The sequence below is a fragment of the Periplaneta americana genome, chromosome 3 (genome assembly GCF_040183065.1).
Source record: "Periplaneta americana isolate PAMFEO1 chromosome 3, P.americana_PAMFEO1_priV1, whole genome shotgun sequence".
Classification (NCBI taxonomy): Eukaryota; Metazoa; Arthropoda; class Insecta; order Blattodea; family Blattidae; genus Periplaneta; species Periplaneta americana.
This window is the reverse complement of record NC_091119.1, coordinates 115,726,385-115,749,182: the sequence shown is the minus strand read 5'-3', so window position 1 is coordinate 115,749,182 and position 22,798 is coordinate 115,726,385. Positions and strand designations below refer to the sequence as shown.

The 22,798-nt window shown below is 35.3% G+C and overlaps 1 protein-coding gene across 1 annotated transcript in view; it reads left to right on the top strand.

Annotated features, from left to right (window-relative positions):
- Positions 1–22,234, top strand: part of LOC138695710 (fatty acid synthase-like) — a 183,340-nt gene extending 161,106 nt beyond the window's left edge. Inside the window, exons 33-38 of the mRNA XM_069819825.1 lie at positions 383–649; positions 1,159–1,401; positions 5,316–5,463; positions 5,585–5,689; positions 21,794–21,859; positions 21,938–22,234. Of these exons, the coding sequence (XP_069675926.1) occupies positions 383–649; positions 1,159–1,401; positions 5,316–5,463; positions 5,585–5,631 (705 nt within the window). The 3' untranslated portion in view covers positions 5,632–5,689; positions 21,794–21,859; positions 21,938–22,234. The remainder of the gene's footprint in view (positions 1–382; positions 650–1,158; positions 1,402–5,315; positions 5,464–5,584; positions 5,690–21,793; positions 21,860–21,937) is intronic.
- The last annotated feature ends 564 nt before the right edge of the window (positions 22,235–22,798 follow it).

Sequence of the window (22,798 nt, the reverse complement as noted above, 5' to 3'; positions counted from 1 at the left end):
GATTGAAGTAAAATTTTATTGCAAACAATGTAGGCCTATATTTAGGAACATTGTCCTATGACAAAACATCTTTTGGTATATATGGCACCTATGACCAAAAATCCATTGGCACTGTTAGTGTGACAAATTGCCTGTGACGAAACGTCCGTGTTGCGAGTTTTCGGGTACGAAAAATCTTAGAACCCTAACAATAAAAGGTACTTAGGTAATAATTTCATGATAATTATTTAACTTTCGTTCCTATCTACAAGTGTGTTGAAAAACTCAATAGCTATGTTGCAATTATAGACTCTGTACCTTGCAGTTACATTTCTTTACTGATTGCCTTCGTCTGAAGAGACAAGGGAACGGTTTTCAGTCCGCAGTGTCACTGTGTTCGCAGTTTATCTCCAGCCGACTTCTGCCAGGAGCCTCTTTCAATCTGCTGGGTTACTCATTTGGTGGCTTGCTGGCAATGGAAATCGCCCTGGAACTTGAAAATCAGGGTCGAAAAGGACATCTCTTCTTGGTGGACAGCTCTCCTAACTTCGTGAAAAGATTGCAGGAGTTAACAGCTGGATGCAAAGAAGACGAGTTAGAAAGCAACGTCATTAAGACCCTTACAAGTCTTCAAGCTCCATCCGAGACCACACCAGCAGAAATTACTAAGGTATCAAATAATTGGACACCCAGTGTTGTCGGAGCGTTTTCTACCTCAGAATGGATTACATTTAGAGAATTGCATATTTAACATGCCTAACGCACTCAACGGCTCAAGCAAACCTTTAGAATTGATAATTTACACAATGTTACATATTTTGTCACTTAAACTGTTAATACAAGCTTTCTTTGTATAAAAAGGAAATGAGCTTTGTTGCTTTACTCTTCTGATATTCACACTGTACACTGGCGTTCATCAGAAATCCCAGTAAATTTTTATATAGTTTTTCAAATACTCGGGGAAATATGGTGGGATCAAAATTAATTAAATCTGAAAAATTCTCACGAACACATGATGGACTTTCAGCCACGTGTAATATACAAGATTTTCTCTTAGCATACTAATTTTATTATTGTAATTATAATAATCTTTGAAAATGAACACTGCTTCTGTGGATGATTTTCTGAAAACGAAAAACATTGGTTGCAGTGTTTAATGGTGGGATTAAATGTTAACAGGTCATGGAGGAAATAAGGATTATGCAAAGCTGGAATGAAAAGGTCGAGCGACTGTTAATGATGTTGCCAACAACTCAGTACAGTAAACAACATCAGAAAATGGTTTATACTTCTATGTGTGCTCGATTAAAAGCTGTAAGGAATTATTCATGGACCCATAAGAAACGAGTGAGATCACACACCGTGTTAATTAGACCTACCTCAGTGGTATTGAATACTGAAGAAGATTATGGACTTTCTCAGGTAAGAATAAAAAGTTAGCTGTTCCAGGTTACTTGATAGAGCGTTAGTTCTGTTCGTCAAAAATAGCATAATTTGTGTCGTGGCCATTTAATGTCGCCGGTAAATAAGCAGTGTTCCTTCTGCTTGTAGGTTAGGGAAGGTTTCCAAAAGCTAAGGAAATGCTAATCTTAAGAGAAAAGCGAAGATCGGTGGAGTTCTTCAGTGTGGATAAACACGCCATTTTGAGAGAGAATCCTATATAAATTATAAATTTTCTTTGAAGGCAGTCGGGCTTAGAGTTTTACATTACCATCCTGGAAAATTTGTGATTTTAAAGAATCCCGACTGGAGAACCCATAGGGTACGTAAATACGATATGTACTAACAACATAATGCAAAATTATGAGTAGAGGGTACCTGAAAAGAACATTACAAAATTACTCTACGGAGAAAAATCTGGTAGTAAAAACGTAAAAATAAACAAAAAATAAATAGCTAAATGTTTGTAATGAAAGATAAAATTGACAACTGGATCTGTTAGATGAAAGCAAGGAGATCATAACGGAGAAATCTCTCAGGAAGATCAAAACTCTAGAGTCTAGAAGAACTTACTGTAGTACAGCTCGATTATTTAGTCCTGACAGGTCAGCGACGCGAAAGAGGGGAAGTAATAAGAGTAGTGGGGAGAGTTCCGGAGAAGAGATAAGGACGAACGTCGCGAAAGGAATGCAGTACAGCTCAACTGTACTGGAGACACAACGCTATACCGCATGCGAGACATCCGATCCCTTTGACTGCAGGCAACAGACTAACCTGAACATCCCTTGGCGTAACTTAATAGACTGGCCTGACCCAGGCGCAGATCGCCGGCGACTGTCAGGACTAAATAATCGTACTGTACCTATCACAGAATAATAGCAGGCCTAGGGGGTAGTAGAATTCTCGGTAATTTTGTATAGTAACATAGTTACGAGGTACTTCGTATTTCTACCGAAATTCTACCAATGCTTAATTAATCATTATCATCATCATCATCATCATTATCATAATCATCATCATCACCATCACTCTACTAATTCTAGAAAAATAACTGGAAAACTGTATTCATTTCTTAATTACAAAATAAATTACACAGTTAAAAACTTACCCATTTATTGCAAATTATATTATGTAAACATATTTGTGGGGTCTAGTATCAAAACCTACCACATCCACTTTGCTATATTTTGAGAAAAATGGGAAAAACGTGCAGTTACTTCGTTGGATGTGGTAGGTTTTGAAAATAACTTCAATCTTTACTATGCATTATATATGGGCTGTAGTTCAAATTTTAAAAAGCCAACCAGTGCATGTGGTAGGTGTTAGAAAGTACTCCAAAATAATAAGGAAACTCAATTTTTAAAAAAGTGGATATGGCAGGTTTTGATACTAGACCCCTCATTTGAAATAGGCTATATTAACGTTTTCGCCTTTGTTACGACATATTGAGATAAACTTACTTGATGATGATGATGATGATGATGATGATGATGATGATGATGACGACGACGACGATATAATTATGCAATATACAACAACAGGAGCACTAATGTTATACTAAATAATTATCAATAAGATAAAATTGAATTAAAATTGTGAGTATAAAAGGTCATTAGTTTCATTCATGTTTTGAGTAGTAAAATTACAAAATAAATAGTTACATCTAAACATTAAAATGGTTAAAATATTGAAAAACATGAGTGAAACCGTGTTACAATATTACTATGTATGTTGTAGCACAATGATTTTTTTAAATATCGTGTATTGTATATGGATTCAAAGGGGATCAGGTTCAATTATTGTAAAATGATTTGTGTACTAGATCTAATATCCTATAATATTTCGTTGATTGGGAGTACACTTTATAAAAAGTATGTTTGGGATTGAGAAAGTGTACTCCCAATCAACAAAAAATTACAAGACATTACTAATGTTAAAATAAGAATATAGCCATATTGTTATGTACTTTTATTTAGATTTTTACATTTTGCTTCTATAGTGTGTTCGGTGTTTAGAAAATACTATTGGGTCTTCTTAGTGGACATATAGCTATAATACGGATTAAATAGGTAATTTACGTATTTTCTAACGTATATAAAATAAATGGAAGTAAATGTTACATTTATTCGGTTATTGTAAATACAAATAGACTAACGTAGACCTATACGTATATTCATAAGCAATATAAGGCGTTTTTATTTGAAGCAATATTTAGTTACAGTATGTAGATTTGCTTCTGATATTTTATATACGTTACAAAATACGCAAGTAACTTTAGTTACATTATAAACAGGGAGAATGGCAGCTAAGGAGACGCCTGTATACCCAGTGGTATTTTCTAAACTCCGAACGCTCTTCAGTAATTCATAGAAATAATAATTATTTTAACTTGCGTTTAATCCTTCATTATTTCGTTTTTACTTGTATACTATTCTCTAAAAGACTAACGAATAATTCTATAAATGATATGTTCTAACGGACACTTATTATTTGATTTATCGTTTTATGCTTTTGTGTCTATTTTATTGTCCAGTTGATTAATCTATGAGTGTGATGCATTTATTTTTATTTTATTTTTTTGCTACCATATTATTTCTTATGGAATTTAGTGTAATATATTTAGTGTAATATATTTCAAACCAAGAAATGGATTCGGAACACCTCAAAATCTGTGCTTCAGTGGCTGGTCATGATAATATCTTTGAAAAATATTGGAGTGCAAGAGGTCAAATGACTTTATTGTCAAAAGCCTGGCATTAGAAAACAACAACAACATATTTAGTCCTGTACTTCTGTAGTTTTATTCCAGTAGCCAAAATTAGAAAGCTTCGTTTCCAGACCCGATAACATCTTTCCATTTAGGCCTATTGTTCGTATTAACGATTATGGAAAACGTCGTTCTTCTGAATTTTGTTAGATTTACTAATAGTGTAATTCAATAGTTATGTACATTATATCCCATGACGCCTATTAGAGGAGTTGTGCCAAAATCTACTCTGTAGGTTCTGGAATCTCGTCAACTGCAGTATCACATGTTGGCAGATTGTTGTACTGTACTAGCCATGCAACTCTTCAGGAATGATGCTTACGCAACAGAGTTTTAGAAGATTATTCTTCTCTGCTGAGATTATTGGCAACGGACTTGAGTATGCTGCTGACAGTTGTTTAGGTCAAACAAGTGGTCGTCCCTCTCCACTTCCCTCTCTCTCTTATCAGAGTACTCATATACTTGTATTTCATAACCCAAGATGTTTCCTTCGTGTAATTGAAATAATTTATTTTGAACCAATTAACGATATCACCATTCTCACCTTTGGATTTCTTTTTCATCACCTTTTTTGCCACCTGCTGTAGGTTGAAGTATTTCTTTCAGGGAGAAGGTTCAGAGTTTGCAAATCATTTTTCTCTGAAAACACTGTGCAGACCTATCAGGAGCAAGGCAATTCTGACGACTTTCAAACACAAAGAAGAAAGAGTCGTAAGAACAGTGGCTATCGTTAAGATCCTTATGATTCCTCCTCCTTTCTAGAGTGCTGCTGATGACAGAATGAAGAATGAAGTCTTTCTGACTTTTATAATTGCCCAACTTTCAATTGGCTGAAGAAATCTCCTTTCGTAACTCTTCAGGAATATTTACAATGCAGTTAAATCTACACAAGTTACATAGGCCCTATAAGGAAAATAATAATGTTTTCCTCTCTTCAAAAATCTCCTTTTAAAAATCCTAAGCCATATACCTAACCAGAACATTTGAAATAACGACGTAAATCTAACGCGTTCTTTAAAAAAAACTTAACGACGTGGTAATTTTGATATTAACAGTATAATACCACATCCAGATTACTTATTTCGTTAACATATTTTATTAACGATGTGGCTTATGTTGATTGTTTCAGTATTGTGAGAAGGTGGAAGTACACTTTGTGAAAGGGAATCACATCACAATTCTGGACAACGAAAACACAGCTGAACTTATTAATAAGTGGGTGACTGAACCAACAGTCCAAGTATTAAAAAACTACACAGCACTTGACAAAAGTTGCGGTAAATGATTTCATAATTTACATAATTTTTGTAGTTTTGCAAATTTATTTACTGATATTTATTTGTTTATAAATTTATAATAAACTATAATATTTAATAAACTTGATTACTTCCTTCACAGCCTTCATTGAACCTGAAAATCCTTGGAAGAACTACGTTGCTCCTTAGTGCGTCTGCAGGTCCGTAGGACCTACTTAGGAAAACATCTGTTTCTGCTTACTACAAGGTATATAGCTAAGTATACACTGATTATTTCTCCTATCCGAGTATTAGTGCAAGTACAATAGTACAAGTGCAATACACTTCATTCTTGCGGCAAATGTTTGCATTTTTCACACCAAATGTTCCCAGAACGTAGACCTATGTAACAATAACATGACATAACATTTGCATGTTCCAGTCTCTTACTGTTCTTTTCATATACAGTAATTTATTATAAAACTTCACACTTTCTATTCTTGCAGTAGCTTTCATTCTCGCTTTCTCGCTTCATCAACTTGTTGTCTGACCCTTCAATAAGTGTGCATTTACACATTCGATAATAATCGTATTAAATTTGCTATTTCCAAGAAACAATTTCGATTAATTAAAATGCGTCTCAGTGAAACGTACAGCAGAGTCCGTATAGGCTAGTTTCTGTATAGTGCTTTTACAGTTCAGTGCGGGCTAAAGCAAGGAGATGCACTATCACCTTTACTTCTTAACTTTGCTCTTGAATATGTCATTAGGGAAGTCCAGGAAAACGGAGAGGGTTTGGAATTGAACGCTTTACATCAGCTGCTTGTTTATGCGGATGACGTGAATATGTTAGGAGAAAATCCACAAACGATTAGGAAAACACGGGAATTTTACTTGAAACAAGTAAAGAGATAGGTTTGGAAGTAAATCCCGAAAAGACAAAGTTTATGATTATGTCTTGTGACCGGAATATAGTACGAAATGGAAATATAAAAATTGGAAATTTATCCTTTCAAGAGGTCGAAAAATTCAAATATCTTATAGCAACAGTAACAAATACAAATGACACCTGAGAGGAAATTGAACGCAGAATAAATGTGGGAAACGCCTGCTATTATTCGGCTGAGAAGTTTTTTTGTCCAAAAGTCTGAAAATTAGAATTTATAGAACAGTCGTATTACCGGTTGTTCTGTATGGTTGTGAAACTTGGACTCTCACTTTGAGATAGGAATAGAGGCTAAGAGTGTTTGAGAATAAGGTGCTTTGGAAAATATTTTGGGTTTGAGTGGGATGAAGTTACAGGAGAATGGAGAAAGTTACACAACGCAGAACTGTACGCATTATATTCTTCACCTAACGTAATTAGAAACATTAAATCCTGACATTTGAGATGGGCAGGGCATGTAACATGTATGGGTGAATCCAGAAATGCATATGGAGTGTTAGTTCGGATGCCGGAGGGAAAAAGATCTTTGGAGAGGCCGAGACGTAGATGTGAAGATATTATTAAAATGGATTTGAGGGAAGTGGATATGATGGTAGAGACTGGATTAATCTTGCTCAGGATAGGGATTGATGGCGGACTTTTGTGAGGGCTGTAATAAACCTCTGGGTTCCTTAAAAGCCATTTGTAGGTAAATAGCTACTGTATGTACAGTGGAGTTATATGCTGGAAATAAGTATACATACGGTTTTTCATCTTCAGCCAATATTGCAAAAAAAAAAAAAAAAAATGCCAACTCGTGGCTTTGAAAATTTGCACAATATCTAGAGCAGGCACTGAGCGACCGATGTCTTTTATTTCAGTCCTTTGTGGTAAGCTCAAAGAACTATACACAATTTGTTTTAATTCAATTACTTTCATTCCGGAACTGTCGACTGCACGTCCGTAACTCACCATATTACGAGCAAGCAGAGAACTAAACACGACTTGCTTTGAGTCACTTTAGCGCTCATACGAGCAGTGGGCAGAATCCTAGAGCAACCATACACCCTAGCGTTGCAAACAGCGTATTCCGAATCTCACCGGACCGGTGGACAACAATGACGTCACGCTGCAGCGAAATAGGAACAAAACTGCTGGAAGGATCAATGGCTGTCATGGCGACTGTGTAAGTTGTTATCTGTGCTACGCTAGCAACATATTGTTTTTACGTTGTGCTCATTACAAACAATACAGCAGAACTAAAGCAGAACACACCGCCATGACACAACAGTGCACGATGTCATTCGTCTGCTAATTCCCGCCCTATACAAGAACCATTCAGATTCACTGATGGCGGCTGATGGAGACTGCCACCACCTCTGCAAGCTGATGGCACTGGTGCGACACCGGTGGAGCATCAGTGACGCCATCGGTGAAATTCGGAACACCGTGATGCCATCAGATTGCTCAGCGCTGAGATTCGGAATACGCTCAAAGCAACGTTCTTCGGGCGTAGGTGAAACTGAGCTCTTGCGTACGTCAGGCAGGACACGTCACACGGACGGAGCACAGCGCTGTACTGCAAATATTCAGGCATCTACAGTATACAGCAGTGATGTCAAAGCAAGAGCATTTTTCTGACCTTGTCGTGCTCGGGCATCAAGCGCTAGTTATGGAAGGAGAAAGAATTATGTATATGAATAAGCAGCCTGTTGGATTAAAAAAACAGTGGTGTAAAAACTTCAAACGGAACGTGAAATTTTATGTCGTTCTTTTTATATGGCTTTTTTTTCTATTTGATATTATTTATTTTGTCTGTAAAAGAAAAGTACTAACACCAATTTATTAATATCGCAGTTATGTTACATTAATAATAAAATAAAGAGTTAAGAAGGAATATTAGTAGTACACCTGTACTGTATTAAGTGAATGAAACACATCATTCATAAAAAAAGTGATATCCGAAAGAAAAAGATTGAGTATAGCATGATAAGTTGGAATTGATATTGACGGTATCTTTAGCCTTGTAAAAGTAATAAAATTAATTAAAACAATATTATGGTACAAACCAAAGTTATCTAGGTCCTGTAAATGTTTTAACTGTAACTAATAATACATAACAAAACTTTTATCGCATTATGCTTTTAAGTTGATTCTGGTGCGCAACTTCCTATCATAATATTAAATTATTTTCTCGAAATCTGCTGAAGCTATAGAGCTGTAGTTTTTACAATACATAGGCACACCACAGTATCTTTTGTTCATGATGTAACAGTAGTTGCTTTGTTAATTCATTTCCTTACAAACATTTTCCATGCCAATATTTTCAAACTTTTCAATGCCCTATCTTCAGTAATACGTATTTATGATATACAAGATTTACGAAAATATTGTTTCAGTACCTGTAAGGCTACTAAATAAACGCATTTTAAAATTTCACTTTTCTGCCAAAGGGAATGAAAAGAAATTATTGATTTCTAATAAAAAAGCGAACTTGTGAAAAATGAGCATTAAAATTAAAACTTACATTCTTATAATGCACTTATAGTTCTCAGACAAATCTAAAAATTAACATGGATACAATTTTAATAAGTCCTCTTCCCTTTATCCATTGAATCAGTGCTGGCCATCCCTGTATATAGCTTGACCAAGCGGTATATACTACCTCTTTCGTCTGTCTCTTTCCTTTCCGCTGTAAAGCGCTCAGGCTCTCCTGAGCTCTAAAGCGCGCGCTTGCACCTATGGGCATCAGTTCACATGACTGGCATACAGAGTAAGCCTATAATAAGTTGTCAGTAGTACTCATCAAGGAACCAAACATACGCAGTAAATTGCAAAGTTACGTTAATACTTTTGGATCCGACGTATTTTGTACAGACGGTAAAGTACTTAATGCAAAATATGTGAGCAGTCAGTGAACTACGAAAAGAAATATTTCATATCGCAACATATCAGTACAACCAAACACAAAAATGCACTTTCCAAGGCTACTGCGAAGAAGATTTCTTTGCTTCCAACAGTAATTGCAACATCGAGTTGAAAATCTCAATCTGCATTCCACTTATGTAAAGCTTTTCTTGCTGCCGAAATCCCTTTGTGGAAATTACAGAATCCTACATTGAGACAGTTTTTGGAGAAGTATATGAATGAATCTGTGCCTAGCGAATATATTACTTAATCGAATGTTACGATGACACAATGAAAATCATTAAAGATAAAATTAAAAATAAGAAGAGCTGGATTTCTATCGACGAGTCACCCGATCCTACGGGTCGTTTCATTGCCAATATCATTGTTGGGTCATTAGATTCTTCAGAAGATGAATCAATGAAACCATTCCTGCTTACAACAGAGTGTCTCGAGAAAATTAACAATTCAACTATCACGCAGTTATTCACCAATTCATTACAGTTACTGTGGTCTGAACAAATTCAATACGTCAACGTGTTACTTTTTATCAGTGACGCTGCACCATACATTAAAAAGGCTGGATTCACTTTAAAAGTGCTGTTTCCAAACATGCTTCACGTGACCTGCTTAGCACACTGCTTTCACAGAGTGTCAGAAGAGATACGATGCTTGTTTCCGGATGTCGATAATTTGATTTCCAGTATTAAGAAGGTCTTTCTGAAAGCCTCATCAAGAATTCTGACATTTAAATCCATTGCACCAAATATACCTCTCCCACCAAACCTATCATAACGAGATGGGGAACATGGGTCTCAGTGATACTTTACTACGCTTCAAATTTCCTGACTATAACTGAGGTGGTGAACGGTCTGGAGGATGAAGCATCTTCAATTGTAGCAACCAAGAAACTTCTCAATTCTTTGGAGTGAAAAATGATTTAACTTTCATTGCGGCCGAGTTTGGTTTCCTGCTACAAGTGATCTGCCAGCTTCAAGAAAAAGGCCAGCCTTTGACGAAGTCAGTGAAAATTGTGGATGATGCATTGCAAAGAATGGACAGTGTACCAGGGAAACGAGGTTCATTAGTTAGGGAAAAGTGTAAAAATGTGTTTTCGAAAAACTGTGATATTGATAAACTTAGAAACATTTCAAAAATTCTACAAGGTGACAATTTTATTGCAGTTGAAATGGATCCTACAATGATGCTATGTTTTAGATTTGCTCCAATAACCTCTGTCGAAGTTGAGAGGTCATTTTCTCATAAAAAATATGTGTTATCTGACAGGAGACTCAATATGACCCCAGAAAACTTAAAAAATCATTTGGTTGTCGTATGCAACGAATAAGGCATTGCAATACATAGGCCTTTTAAAAACATTTTCATTTTTGTGTTAAGTACAACACTAGCGTTTTCTTTAAAATTTTAAATTTCTTTAAAATATGACGATCGAGTTATTGAATAGTGTAGTCTAGTAAATAAATGTGTGTAGTGCAAGGTTTTTGTAATTGCCTTTTATTGCGTATTTTAGCTATTTAAAATGCCTTTTTGCATGCCTATCTTAATGATTCATAATGCCTAAAGTTCCAGTCCCTGGTAATCTATACTAATAATAAATCTGTAGCCGAAATTTTTCTGGTAATTTTCGATTTTCCAAAAATAATTGGTCCTAACATATATAATTAACCACCCTGAAACCGAAAATCGCTATTTTGATATTTTTGTTTGTATGTCTGTCTGTATGTTTGTTACCTTTTCACGCGATAATGGCTGAACCGATTTCGATGAAAATTGGAATATAAATTAAGTTCGTTGTAACTTAGATTATAGGCTATATGGCATTCAAAATACGTTATTTAAAACGGGGGTTATAAGGGGGCCTGAATTAAATAAATCCAAATAACTCGCTTATTATTAATTTTTGTGAAATATGTTACATAACAAAAGTTTCTTTAAAAATGATTTCTGATAAGTTTTATTCTCTGAAAAATTTGGATAGGACTGATATTTAATGAGATAAATGAGTTTTAAAATTAAAATAACTGCCATCTAAGGCGGTGTATTGAAATAAAAAACAAATGACTTCGTCTATAAGGGGCCTTGGACACAACAATCGAAAGCTATGAAACATAGCCTACAGACAATGTTTCTGTGTTTGTATAAGTAATATCAGAAGCTAAATTAACCGATTTGTGTAATTAATTATTATTTCATCATTGGAAAGTGTAGTTTCTCTGGATGGACATAATGCTATAATGTTATTACAGTAACTTGTGAGTGAATTGAGGACAGGTAAGATTAAAATAGCTTCTTATGCACAGAAAACTAGATAGGTTATTCTGTATATTCATTTCCTGTATTTCTTATAATAATGTTTATGAACATATTCATTTTTTTCTCAGAGAATTAACGAACAACGAGAGTGTATTGATTTAGTATGCAGTAATAGTACGTTAGCTAAGCAATCCATTATTTTATCATTCAAATTTTAACTATGCTCAATTGAATCGTGTTAAAATACATAAAATACATATGCAATAAATGCAATGCAAAAAAATTGGGTAATGAGCCAAGCAGATTATGTTGCGCTGTTGTAAAAGTTGTTCCTCCTGAGATTCAAGAGCTCCCACAACAAATTAAAAACTTTCTAATTCGAGTACATCCGTTATCAACACACTTTTTACATAATATAATATAATATAATATAATAATAAATCTGTAGCCAAAATTTTTCTGTTAATTTTCGCTTTTCCAAAAATAATTGGTAATAACAATTAAGAAACATGTTAAAGGAATTGTCATTGCACCAAATGAGTGGTCTCTGGATCAAAATGATCGCATTTTAATATTTTAAATACAATTTAAATTAAGTAACATATTAAACGATTTATCCTTCTATCAAACACGAATGTTCCCTGGATCAAATGTAATATTTTAATTATGTAATTACTTTATATTTATTTCTAACGTGTGCAGCGGAGCGCACGGGTACGGCTAGTCAGTAATATATTGTCCTACATTATCTATGACTCTCTGCCAACGCTGGAGTAGTTTTCCATCTCCGCGACCGAAGAAATAAAGAAGTAATCAAGTTTGTAAAGCATCTTCGTTTTCAGCAGAGTTTCCATGAAGGTTGTTGGATAGAGAACGGAAAAGATGAAAATCTGAGGCACAAGATCGGTAGAATATGGAGGATATGGAATCAACTCTCAATCAAGCTCCTGGATAGCTGTTTTCGTTATGTTGGCAGAGTGCAGACGTGCATTATTGTGTTGCAGGAGCATTTGATGCAGTCCCCGATAATATTTCTTCAATGTCGGCCACAAGACGTGGCCATCAGCAGTTACGGTTACGTTTCTAAGAAGCAATTCGTAGTACACGACCGCTTGTTTATTCATCAGACTCATAACATTATCGTTTGTGGATGGACACTAACTTTTGTACGGGATGTTAGTAGATAAGAAATGGTGCTTACGTCACAGGTGTAAGGGTGTAAGGCAGGTGTTAGGGGGCGTGGCAAGTGACGTTATAGTGGGCGTGGCCAAAGTATTGCGTCATAGTGGGCGTGGCAAGTGACGTTATGGGCGTGGCTAAAGTATGACTTCACGGAGGGGGTGGGGGGCTTAAATTATGACGTAGGAAAGGGTCGTAACTTAAATTACGTCATAAGAGTTCAAGGTTAAGGTGTGACGTCATGCAGGTATGTAATGGCATGTTTATCTCCTCAATGTGGGGGCTTAAATTGTGACGTAAGAAAGGGGCGTAACGTCATAAATGGCAATCTAAGAGTTCAAGGTTAAAGTGTGACGTGCAGGTATGTAATTGAAGTTGTGGCATGACAAGTTCATACATGTTTATCTCATCAATGTAATGTCTGCTATGTGTGCAAATATTATGCTGATTCATATCCGGCAATTGTTCTCGGGTGAAAGACACAAGTTCATACATGTTTGAAAATCCCATCTGCTATGTGTGCAAATATTATGCTGATTCACTCGCACTGCTATGTATGCAAGGTCACATCCGACGAGTGTCCAAGAATTAATCTATCACACTTAAACACATACATTCTTTTTCTTAAGATTCTAATATAATGGTAATTTAATTGATTGGGGAATGGGTGTTGGAATGTGGGACATAAATGGTTGTATAAAAATTAATCTAGCACACTTGTAAATTAAACAGGATGTGGCTGAAGTTGGAAATGGGGGAGGGGGTAATAATTTGAAATACACACGGCATAACTTAAAGTGTGACGTCATTCACAAGTGCAGGTTGGGGCGTAACGTAATAATTTGAATTACATATGTTCATACAAGTTTGTATAGTTGAAATACACAAGTTCATACATGTCTGAGATTTCATCTACACAATGATGTGATTACACGTGCAAATATTATGCAATCTCACATCCTGTGATGCAATTGCTGAGTAATAATAAAAGCATGTTTTTGAAGCACCTGCAACGTGTCATATTACACAAATATTGCATGATGCAAATAAAATGCAAGCTGTTAATTCGCATCCGGTGAAGACGCAAGTGCTGAATAATGACCAGCTGTGGTATGTTATTTTACACAAATACTGTATTGATAATCGCCATCTGCCATTTGTTATGTTGTGCATTGTGAATTGGGGATGTTGATAAAAGAAATCAGTAACAAAATAAAATTATATGTATATATTGAGTAAAAAATAAATACAATACAATGATTATTCACATACATTTTCAATTAATGAATACAATGTGTCCACCAAAACTGAAGAACTTTTACATTTTGAAAGGCGCATTCCACATTATTGTCTCTGCAGTGATAGAAGCACATGTTCCTTTTTTAAAATATAACACACTAATTCCACATCACTGTAATTAACCACAATAGTCCATGGTGATATTCGATGAAGAAAAACAGCATCCTTGTCCCGCGGAGATGATGAGTTCTTTTAAAATGAAGTTGTTTGCCTGAAACAAAATAAAAGCGGTGTAGAATGATACCTAATGTAAATTGTATAATACAGGAAAAAAGTAACACATACTTACATTTTTCTACCCCACCATGTTTGTGAGAGGTGTAAGAGAATAAGGCAATGAACATCAATGGATGTCCTGAAACAAAATAAAAGCGGTGTAGAATGATACCTAGTGTAAATTTTATAATACGGGAAAAAAGTAACACATACTTACATTTTTCTACAGCACTGTTTGGACCATGTTTGTGAGAGGTGTATAGTTGATAGCACAGTCGTGTAGGATTAGGCAATATGCGGTTGTGTGTGCTGCTATAGGTACGCTTGTCAATACGTACATATACTCGTACAAATATCAGTTCTAATTGAAGATATATTATGATATTTATAAAATGTTCGGCTTATTGCAATACATCATCCTCGTCAATCCAACTATTCTTTGAGTTAGGAAAACCATACCACTTTACATACACCTTCCCAGCCTTCCTCCTCAAAATTTTTTCAACCAAATAAACATCTGGAAAGTTTGTCTTTTGAAGTTCCTCGGTATAAAACGCTCCTAAAATAGGTGCACCGTCTAGATCATGAAGTATGTAAGTCGTTGGATGAGTCTTTTGTACTTTTTCACTTGGAATATTTCAGTACTCCATGATGGCAGATAGCCCTTGGTAAACATCTTCTTGTACTTTGATATTCTCACTAAATCACCAACCTGAAACTTTGACCTTCCTTCTCGCACTAGCTGTTGCTTGTACACTGTTTGAAGAAGTTAATTGTTTGCAACATCCATGGGTCTCATCTTTGTAGTTGAATGTATAGTAGCATTGTACTTCTTAATCAGTTGTGGCAATAGCTCTAACCAGCGATATGATCCAAGTGTTGTAAACTCTCGAAACATGTGTGTCTTGAGTGTTCTGATGAATCTCTTGGCGATACATGCTTTTTTTGTAGAAAACACCGAGTAGTGATTGATATTGTAATTTTCCATTAGTGATTTAAAATGCTTATTGTAATATTCTTTTCCCCAATCTGTTTGTAAATTTTTCGGAGTGTTTACCATTCCCCTTAGCAAGGAGTGCATAGCAGATGTCACTTCTTTGTTAGTTTTATTTTTAAGTTCTTTTGCCCAAGCGAATTTGGAATAAACGTCTATTACCACAAGTATATATTTATATCCTTTATTTTGTTTAGCATAGGGAATGAGTTCAATGAGATCGCTCTGGAAAAGATCCCATAATCCTCTAGTGATGACATGACGCCTTTGAAAATTTTTGCGAGCTGGTTTATGAAGTTCTCTCGTAATCTTTGCTTTACTCATTCTATGTATCCACCTTCACGCAATTCCTCTTCTATAGCATGAATTTCGTTATCCACACCAGTATTCCCAGCACTGCGTGATGACACGAGAAGGACAAGACGTTCAACTAATTCATTTGGGTCATCCCAATGTTTATATTCTATTTTATGATTTGGTAGGGAAATTTTCCAACTTCCATCAGTCTTCCGAAATAATGGAGCAATAATATTGTCATATTTCTTTGTATTTGATCTCCTAAATTCCTGTTGTGGGTCGTAATCAACACGATGTGCATTAGTGGATGTTAAAATATGTTTGTATTTATGTAAATCCTGATCATCATAACTATCAGTTGGGGGATCCATGAGAAACAGTAAATTATATAAACCAGATGTTCCTTTGTATCGTATATTGTTTACAAATACATAGCCTTTTTCAAATTTAATGGGTGTTTTGCCAATCATCAATTTGTCATCAATATAGCGAACACCATATATTTTATCATATGCTTTATGTCTTGTTCGTTTTGAGATATTTTGTATATGCTCACTAACAACGGAATTGTCCTCCTCATCCTCTTCTTCTTCTTCTTCTTCTTTCGCTTCCTTTTTGATGTAATCCATCATTTTTCCTCTATCATCTATATTTTTCTTCGTATTCCGTATTTCCTTTATTAACATATTTAAAGGTGTAGTAACTGGTTGAAGCACTTCGTTGAGTACATGTTGAGAGCTCAATTGCCCCTGTCTTAAGGCTATAAATGTGTGTTTTATAGCCTGAGAATGTCTTATGATATTGCTTTTCATCATTTCTTGAGATGTTGTAGCAGTTGACATCTTGCACTGCAATGACAAGCAGTTATGCCATAGTTCTTATTTTATACACAAGCTCTATGGTTGCAGTTAATTGCTGCTTGTGACCATAGATATGAAACCATAGCCTATCACCCTTAGAAACAGGTGTTCCATTTTGGAATGCATTACCATTTACTTTTACGATTACATCAGCTGGTGTTGTAGTAACAGTTACTACGCAATTTATTGGAATTTCAAAGTAAGTTAGTCCATTGGACAATTGATATACATTAGTAATATCATCCCACTTTACAGTTGAGGAAATATGGAAAAACATAACACCATAGAAATTATTTTTTATTTCACTAATTTCTTTTCGTATCTCAGCTTCTTCAGCATTGGTGATATATTTACAATCTTCATCATGTTTACTTAACTTTTTATCCCATTGTGCATCCTGTTCTAACATACGTTCATCGACATGTTTTACTGTCAGCTCATTCGATTCATTAATATATTTTTTAATTCGCGTTTCAAAATTATCAATAGCTGCACCAACAAGAGTTTCCAAAGAAGACTTAATTTTATCATCATTTTCGAGTACATATTCTTTAATTTCCTTAATAGCTCCATCCACATATATTTTATTCGCAGCATCATCTGACACATCTGGATCATTGACACCTTTTAGTTGTACGTTACCAATAAGATAGTTGTTAGCACTATCGCGCGGGAAATCTTCTCGAAGAATATTAACTAATCTTTCTCTTCTTCTGTAAACGCTCCGTCCAAATTTATCAATACTCATACTTAATCAACGTCTTGATACCGAATAAAGATAAGATTCGTCATTTCCATATTATATAGCAATCCAATCCTTTGCGATATCTTCCCTTGTGTAATTCGCTTTCTAAATTCATTATTAAACACCGGGCATCACTATTCCAACAGTTGGAACACATGTCTTTAAATTTATCAAAAGTCATATCCGGATTGACAAAATTCTCAAATATATGTTTCAGGTTCATACTGTCCTGTTTGAAGAGCACAATTAAGTTGCAATTGTCTCGAATAAGATGATTGGGAATCTTTGCATAAGTCTGTCCGAGATAAAATAAATCGAGGTTTTTATGTCTTCCCATACTAAACAATTTCGATATTGTTTTTTGTGAACCAGTCATTATGTCATCAAAAACAAACACAGAGTTTGGTTTTATGTCTTCAAATGATACAATATCCTCGCTGGCATTATATCTAAAAAGCCCAATTTCTAGCACTCCTTCCAATACTTTTGCTAAATATTCATATTTAGGTTGGAACAGGGATTTCGAATAAATGTAGATATTTTCGAATTTCAATCCGGAGCTATGAAGAATCCAATTTAGCAACAAGTTTGTTTTTCCAGCATTACTCTGACCACAAATGATACATCGAATATGATTGGGAAATAATGTACTATGTCTTATGTTACTTGTGTCGTTCTCACATTCTCCTATAACTTCAATTGGTAGCGTCTGTGATTGTTTTACAACTTCCATGTTGCTTGGTTGATGCCAAGCAGTGCACTGATAGATACAGGTGTAATTACAACTTAAATACTTCAACATATATGCAACGAGAATACGATTTTCGACATGCTGTTGCGTTATTGCAACGACATGCTGTTGCGTTATTGCAACGACGTGCTGTTGCGTTATTGCAACGACGTGCTGTTGCGTTATTGCAACGTCATGCTGTTGCGTTATTGCAACGTCATGCTGTTGCGTTATTGCAACGACATGCTGTTGCGTTATTGCAACGACATGCTGTTGCGTTATTGCAACGTCGTGCTGTTGCGTTATTGCAACGACGTGCTGTTACGTTATTGCAACGTCATGCTGTTGCGTTATTGCAACGACATGCTGTTGCGTTATTGCAACGTCATGCTGTTGCGTTATTGCAACGACATGCTGTTGCGTTATTGCAACGACGTGCTGTTGCGTTATTGCAACGACGTGCTGTTGCGTTATTGCAACGACATACTGTTGCGTTATTGCAACGACATGCTGTTGCGTTATTGCAACGACGCGTTATTGCAACGTTTTCGACATGTTGTTGGATTGTATATATGTTGCAAAAATGATTTTCGCATCAGTTGCAATTATGAACACCAAGAGACTGGATGTGCGACTAACTTGTATCCCGATTATGTGTAATGATGAAGAATCTCGATATGATTCTATAAATCATTGGGTTCAATATATTCCATTTGGAAAGAGAAGGAGATGTGCGCAAAAAGGATGTAACAGCATTGTTCGAACGCAATGTTCAAAGTGCGTTGTTGGATTATGTATAAAGTTTTTTTACTCATCATAGCAATGTAGAGTAGTACAATAAATTTTCGCTGTGTATATATGGAGTGCGTTTTCTTAAGTTAATTTATAGTATGCTTGTCAATGGTGGGGGACACATCGTTGGAGAACGTGGTATTTTAAATACAAATTATCAACAAGCCGCTGAAACTGGATATAAAGTGTGACAAGATAAAGCCCGAGCACCTGGTGAAAGAGCTTCAGCCTTTTTTATCTCGAGAGCGATGGGTGATGGAAAGCGAGAAATGACACTCTCCAAGTTGAAAGCAGCAATGAAAAGAAAAAACAATACGTCTAAGAAGCAAAAACCTCGAGTGATAAAGGCACCGAAAAGGGGTGGTATTCTACCACTGCTCCCAATATTTGCAGGTCTCAGCGCATTAGGAGCTCTGTCCGGTGGTGCTGCACAAATAGCGAAAGCTGTAAACTCTGCAAAAAGTGATAAAAAACAACTTTCAGAATCTATGAGGCATAATAAAACTATGGAAGCTATTGCAATGGGAAACAAATCTGGTGGCCGACTACCTCTCCCTCTAATATTGGCTGGTTTAGGAACACTTGGAGCGGTTATTTCACAAAAGAAACCACCTGCAGGAAAGGGTTTGTATGTAAGAGAATACAAGAGTGGTAAGGGAATGCGATTAAAAAAAAAGCCCTAAGCGATGCTGATATTCTTAATTATGCACGATTTCTTGGCATACGAAATTTTCGCGGTGTTTTTATGAGACATGCTTTGCCTAAGAAACCGTGGTATAAAGAAAAAATAATAATAAATTTAGATTCTGATGAGGGACCCGGTACGCATTGGGTAGCGCTTAATAAAATTAATAATAGTGAAGCATTTTACTTTGATTCCTTTGGAGATCTCCCCCACCTATAGAGATAAATAATTACTTACGAGGTGTAACAATTAAATATAATACTAATCGATATCAGAAGTTTGATACAGAGTTATGTGGACAGTTTGCTCTTCAATTTTTGTTATAAATGTGAATGTAACAATATGTATGCTATCACAATGTCTTTCACAGTGACAGGTAACACATCAGAGATATCTTGTAGCTATCATCCACCAATCGAATTGGATGAAGATGCAGATTATGAGATAGGTCTCGTAAATTTTTCAACCATACCCAATGTTTCTGATGGGAATAACAAATTTACATATATTACAAATGAAAGAAATGGAAGTAAAACGAAAACAATTATATTACCCACTGGGACGCATGAAATCGATGATATAAATAATTATATAATACATACAATGATGATCACAGAGAATCAGACTCGGCCGAGCGCCTTTGAATTAGTTGCAAATAATAACACATTACGCGCAGAAATGTATTGTGAACATGAGATTGATTTCACAGCTCCAGATTCGATAGGTAAAATGCTAGGATTTAAAAGCAAAAAATTTGAGGCTCACAGTAGACACATATCAGATTATGCTGTTAACATATTTCCAGTCGCTCTTATAAGAATAGAATGTAATTTAACTGGAGACTCATTTTTAAACAATCAGCCATTCATTCGTTAATTGTAAATGTTGATCCAGGGTTCCATTTGACTGAAAAGCCATTCGAAATTCGATATTTTAAAATAAATAATAATAAATATATTGATAATATTACTATTAGAATAGTTGATCAAAACGGAAAGTTGGTTGATTTTAGAGGTGAGACTATTACTCTAGAGTTACATCTTCGAAAAAGATGGGATTACAATTCCCTCAAAACTTATATATCAGGACTAACACACCAACTAAACACGTTAGTTCAACTTCTGAAACCAAGAGATTGACATCTCACTCGATAAACTTACTCACAAAATTTGGATATAAAGTAAGGATATGATGGATCCCTTAAATGTGACTAAATCACCAATATTTGAGGAGAGAATAGTGAAAAAAGAAACGCATTCCTTTCTCCCGCAAAATGCTTCAGCCATCAATGAAAATGATTCCATCAATATTCGTATTAAAAGTGAAAATTTATATATGCTTCCTTGTGAAAGCTGTATTTTTATTGAGGGAAACATTAAAAAACCTGATGGCACTGCAACTAGTGCAAAATTGGTTAACAATGCAATGGCATTTTTGTTCGAATCTATGCGACTGGAACTTAATGGGCAGCTTATTGACAGCATTAAAAATGTGGGCATTACATCAACGATGAAAAATTTGATTTCTCTGAATTCGTTTGAATCCGACATGCTTGGAAACAGTGGTTGGGTCCACCCCACTAAGGATGTTGATATTGTCACCAATACTACATTCAACGTATGTGTCCCGCTGAAAACTCTTCTTGGATTTGCCGAAGATTTTACAGATATCATAATAAATGCACAACTAGAACTGATACTTGTACGAGCAAAAGACTCTATTAATGCTCGAATGGATGAGGATTGCAAGGTTACGTTCACAAGACTTCATTGGAACATGCCTCTAATTGCAGTATCCGATCCCGAAAGACTTCGACTTCTACAGATACTTAGAAGTGACTCACCACTCAGCATTCCCTTTCGCTCATGGCAGTTGTTTGAATATCCGTCACTACCTGCAACTAAACAGATTATGTGGAATGTTACAACAACGAATAAGCTTCGAAAACAGAGATATGTGATAATTGGATTTCAAACAGACAAACATGGAATTGACAAGGATAATAGCGTCTTTAATCATTGTAATGTTACTGATTTGAAAGTATACTTGAATGATGAATTCTATCCATACAATAACCTTAATTTGGATATTGAAAGTGGTAAATTTGCTCTATTATATGAATTGTACAGCAAATTTCAAAATTCATATTACAACAAGCCAAATAATCCATTGCTATCAAGAAAAGATTTCATCGATAAAGCACCACTTTTTGTCATTGATTGCTCCAAACAACATGATGAAATAAAAATTGGAGCAGTAAATGTACGTATTGATATATTGACAAGCGTACCTATAGCAGCACACACAACCGCATATTGCCTAATCCTACACGACTGTGCTATCAACTATACACCTCTCACAAACATGGTCCAAACAGTGCTGTAGAAAAATGTAAGTATGTGTTACTTTTTTCCCGTATTATAAAATTTACACTAGGTATCATTCTACACCGCTTTTATTTTGTTTCAGGACATCCATTGATGTTCATTGCCTTATTCTCTTACACCTCTCACAAACATGGTGGGGTAGAAAAATGTAAGTATGTGTTACTTTTTTCCTGTATTATACAATTTACATTAGGTATCATTCTACACCGCTTTTATTTTGTTTCAGGCAAACAACTTCATTTTAAAAGAACTCATCATCTCCGCGGGACAAGGATGCTGTTTTTCTTCATCGAATATCACCATGGACTATTGTGGTTAATTACAGTGATGTGGAATTAGTGTGTTATATTTTAAAAAAGGAACATGTGCTTCTATCACTGCAGAGACAATAATGTGGAATGCGCCTTTCAAAATGTAAAAGTTCTTCAGTTTTGGTGGACACATTGTATTCATTAATTGAAAATGTATGTGAATAATCATTGTATTGTATTTATTTTTTACTCAATATATACATATAATTTTATTTTGTTACTGATTTCTTTTATCAACATCCCCAATTCACAATGCACAACATAACAAATGGCAGATGGCGATTATCAATACAGTATTTGTGTAAAATAACATACCACAGCTGGTCATTATTCAGCACTTGCGTCTTCACCGGATGCGAATTAACAGCTTGCATTTTATTTGCATCATGCAATATTTGTGTAATATGACACGTTGCAGGTGCTTCAAAAACATGCTTTTATTATTACTCAGCAATTGCATCACAGGATGTGAGATTGCATAATATTTGCACGTGTAATCACATCATTGTGTAGATGAAATCTCAGACATGTATGAACTTGTGTATTTCAACTATACAAACTTGTATGAACATATGTAATTCAAATTATTACGTTACGCCCCAACCTGCACTTGTGAATGACGTCACACTTTAAGTTATGCCGTGTGTATTTCAAATTATTACCCCCTCCCCCATTTCCAACTTCAGCCACATCCTGTTTAATTTACAAGTGTGCTAGATTAATTTTTATACAACCATTTATGTCCCACATTCCAACACCCATTCCCCAATCAATTA